The 2,873-nt window shown below is 27.4% G+C and overlaps 1 protein-coding gene across 2 annotated transcripts in view; it reads left to right on the top strand.

Moving 5' to 3' along the window:
* Nucleotides 1-1,038, top strand: part of LOC101504810 (pleiotropic drug resistance protein 1-like) — a 9,687-nt gene extending 8,649 nt beyond the window's left edge. For both annotated transcript variants that reach the window (XM_004498585.4, XM_004498584.4), the window contains exon 24: nt 561-1,038. In XM_004498585.4, the coding sequence (XP_004498642.1) occupies nt 561-818 (258 nt within the window). In that variant the 3' untranslated portion in view covers nt 819-1,038. The remainder of the gene's footprint in view (nt 1-560) is intronic.
* Nucleotides 1,039-2,873: the final 1,835 nt, after the last annotated feature.

Raw genomic sequence — 2,873 nt, 5'->3', positions numbered from 1 at the left:
TGAACCGCTAAACCAAACTACATCGGAAAAAAAAAAAAACGAATTGTGATGTGCAGTTCAAAAACCGAACTGAACCAGTTCATCTAGTTTCAGTTTGTGAACGATCTGTCACAGTTCGGTTATTTTCAGTATAATTCGGTTTTGCAGTTTTTTAGTATTTTTAAATAGTCTTAATAACCAGTTCAGCTCGATTTTTGGTTTTTTCAACAGTCCTGCTATTAGTTAATAATGGCAATTCAATATAGATTAGTTCAAAAGAATCAGTTTGGTTCGAAAAGGTATATAGTTCATTTTTTGTACAGGTAATTTTGGTTCAGTTCGGAAATACGTAGTTGGTGTACCGAACCTTTATACCAGTTCAGTTTGGGACAGACTATTAATAGTTCGATTCAGTTTATGGAACTGTTTAACTGTTCAATTTGGTTCATTTACTTCCTGAACCGAACCATAGGACAGAGTTCAAATTCCATTGGAGACAATTATAAAATGGCAATTAGTAACACTTTAATAAATAGTAAATCAGATGAAGTAACTTTGAAAATTGATTATAAAAATGACAGAGAATACCAATATGGTGGAAGTGGTACTATTGGGTTTGTCCTGTTGCATGGACATTGTATGGATTGGTGGCTTCACAATATGGTGACAACATGGACACACTTGAGAATGGTCAAAGGGTTGAAGAATTTGTGAAGAGTTACTTTGGTTTTGAACATGACTTCCTAGGAATGGTTGCAATTGTTGTGGCTAGTTTCTCAGTGTTGTTTGCACTCATCTTCACCTTTGGTATCAAAGCATTCAACTTCCAAAAAAGATGAAATCAATGCAATGCTTATCTTCTAAAACTTTAATCCATCCATAGGAAACATGGTTCTCATATTCTCAATGTAAGGATTAATCTAAACCCATACATGAATGAAGAACCCCATGTAACTATATTAGGCATAATTCTATTCATCAATCTTCTTAGTCCCTGTATAAATACATAACTAATGTTACAGATAAGTTTCAGAGACAAATATTTATGAGAAATTAATAGTCCAAATCTACTTTTTTTTCTTTTATTACATTATTGTTTCGTTTGTGCATGACTAATGGCGGGGCTTAAATAATAAAAAACTAGAATATAACCCGCGCTTTTCGCGGAACATATATACTTCATCATATTAGTAGTGTTGTGAATAAGATTTTAATATTTCAAAAAATAATATAATCTATTTATTTTGTTTGTAGAGTATTTTTTTCAAGTGAATTTATTTGAGTAATTATTATATATGAGTTGGCAAACACACATTTGCGAATATGTAAAATGTTTTGTATAGTGAAGATCATCCTACAAATAAAATTCATAAATTATATTTAGTGTTAAAAGTCTTAAAAGTATTTTAATAAATATTATTATATGTAATTATCTAAATCAAATTAATCACGCTCTTTTTTTGTTGTCAAATCTAAATTTATTGTCAAAATATACTTCATCATATTAGTAGTGATGTGAATAAGATTTTAATATTTCAAAAAATAATATAATCTATTTATTTTGTTTGTAGAGTATTTTTTTCAAGTGAATTTGTTTGAGTAATTATTATATATGAGTTGGCAGACACACATTTGAGAATATGTAAAATGTTTTGCATAGTGAAGATCATCCTACAAATAAAATTCATAAATTATATTTAGTGTTAAAAGTCTTAAAAGTATCTCTTTTTTTGTTGTCAAATCTAAATTTATTGTCAAAATATTGTTAGAAAAATATAAAAATGAGTTTGTCATTTGATATTCATTTCATTACAATCCTGTCAAAGAAATAACAAATCTAAATTCCAATATTTTAAGTATGAGACTTCTATACAACATGATTTGAGAATTTTCACAAACAACTCATATGTACGATTGAGTAAAGGTAAAACATATGTAGAAACTTAAAATTGGTAGTATTTTAAAAAAAATTGACAATATAAAACATCTCCGTAAAAAAACCACAAATAATTTTTTAATATAAATGGTACATAGATTACAATCATATCAAAGAAGTAAAAAATCTAAATTACAATATTTTAAGTATCAGACTTCTATACAACATGATTTGAGAATTTTCACAAACAACTCATATGTACGATTGAGTAAAGGTAAAACATATGTAGAAACTTAAAATTGGTAGTATTTTAAAAAAAATTGACAATATAAAACATCTCCGTAAAAAAACCACAAATAATTTTTTAATATAAATGGTACATAGTTTTCTCTCGAATACACAATACTAACACTCATATAAAGCTGAATGTGGACAATCTTCTGTGTCTTTTGAGGAGCCAATATACTTTCATGTCATAAATGAGATAAAATATATCGGCAAAAACAATACTCTAACTAAGAACAATCAAGATTTTGAGAAAAATGAGCAAATAGGTATAATATGTTACAAAATATCACTCACTCAAAAGTTGTGTGAAAAAAAAGATTTTTTCAACTATATCTACTTCTTTGAAAATAATTGGGTTCCAAAGAGATTTTCTTTTGAGTTGATAAAGTGGAGTTGTGAAAACTTACATACGCCGAATGTTTTCTCATGACAGAGCTTTTAGATGTGCCACATGAGCTTTTAGGTGGCACAATATTTGATTAGGATGTAGGAGTCTATTTTAATATATATGATGTTTATGTGGGAGTCTATTTTAATATATATAGTCTATTTTAATAAATTTTTATCTAAAAGAAAAAAGTTTGAAAATATGTAATGATGGAGGAAGAGATGGAGAAACCTTTGTAACAATGAATGTCGAATAACTGATAAATGGTATTTATTGTATTGTAATTTGTAACTTTTGACATATGAATAGTTCTACCAAATATTATATTAAAAAAATGTAATA

This window comes from Cicer arietinum, chromosome 4, assembly GCF_000331145.2.
Source record: "Cicer arietinum cultivar CDC Frontier isolate Library 1 chromosome 4, Cicar.CDCFrontier_v2.0, whole genome shotgun sequence".
Taxonomy (NCBI): Eukaryota; Viridiplantae; Streptophyta; class Magnoliopsida; order Fabales; family Fabaceae; genus Cicer; species Cicer arietinum.
This window is presented reverse-complemented; position numbering and strand designations above follow the sequence as displayed.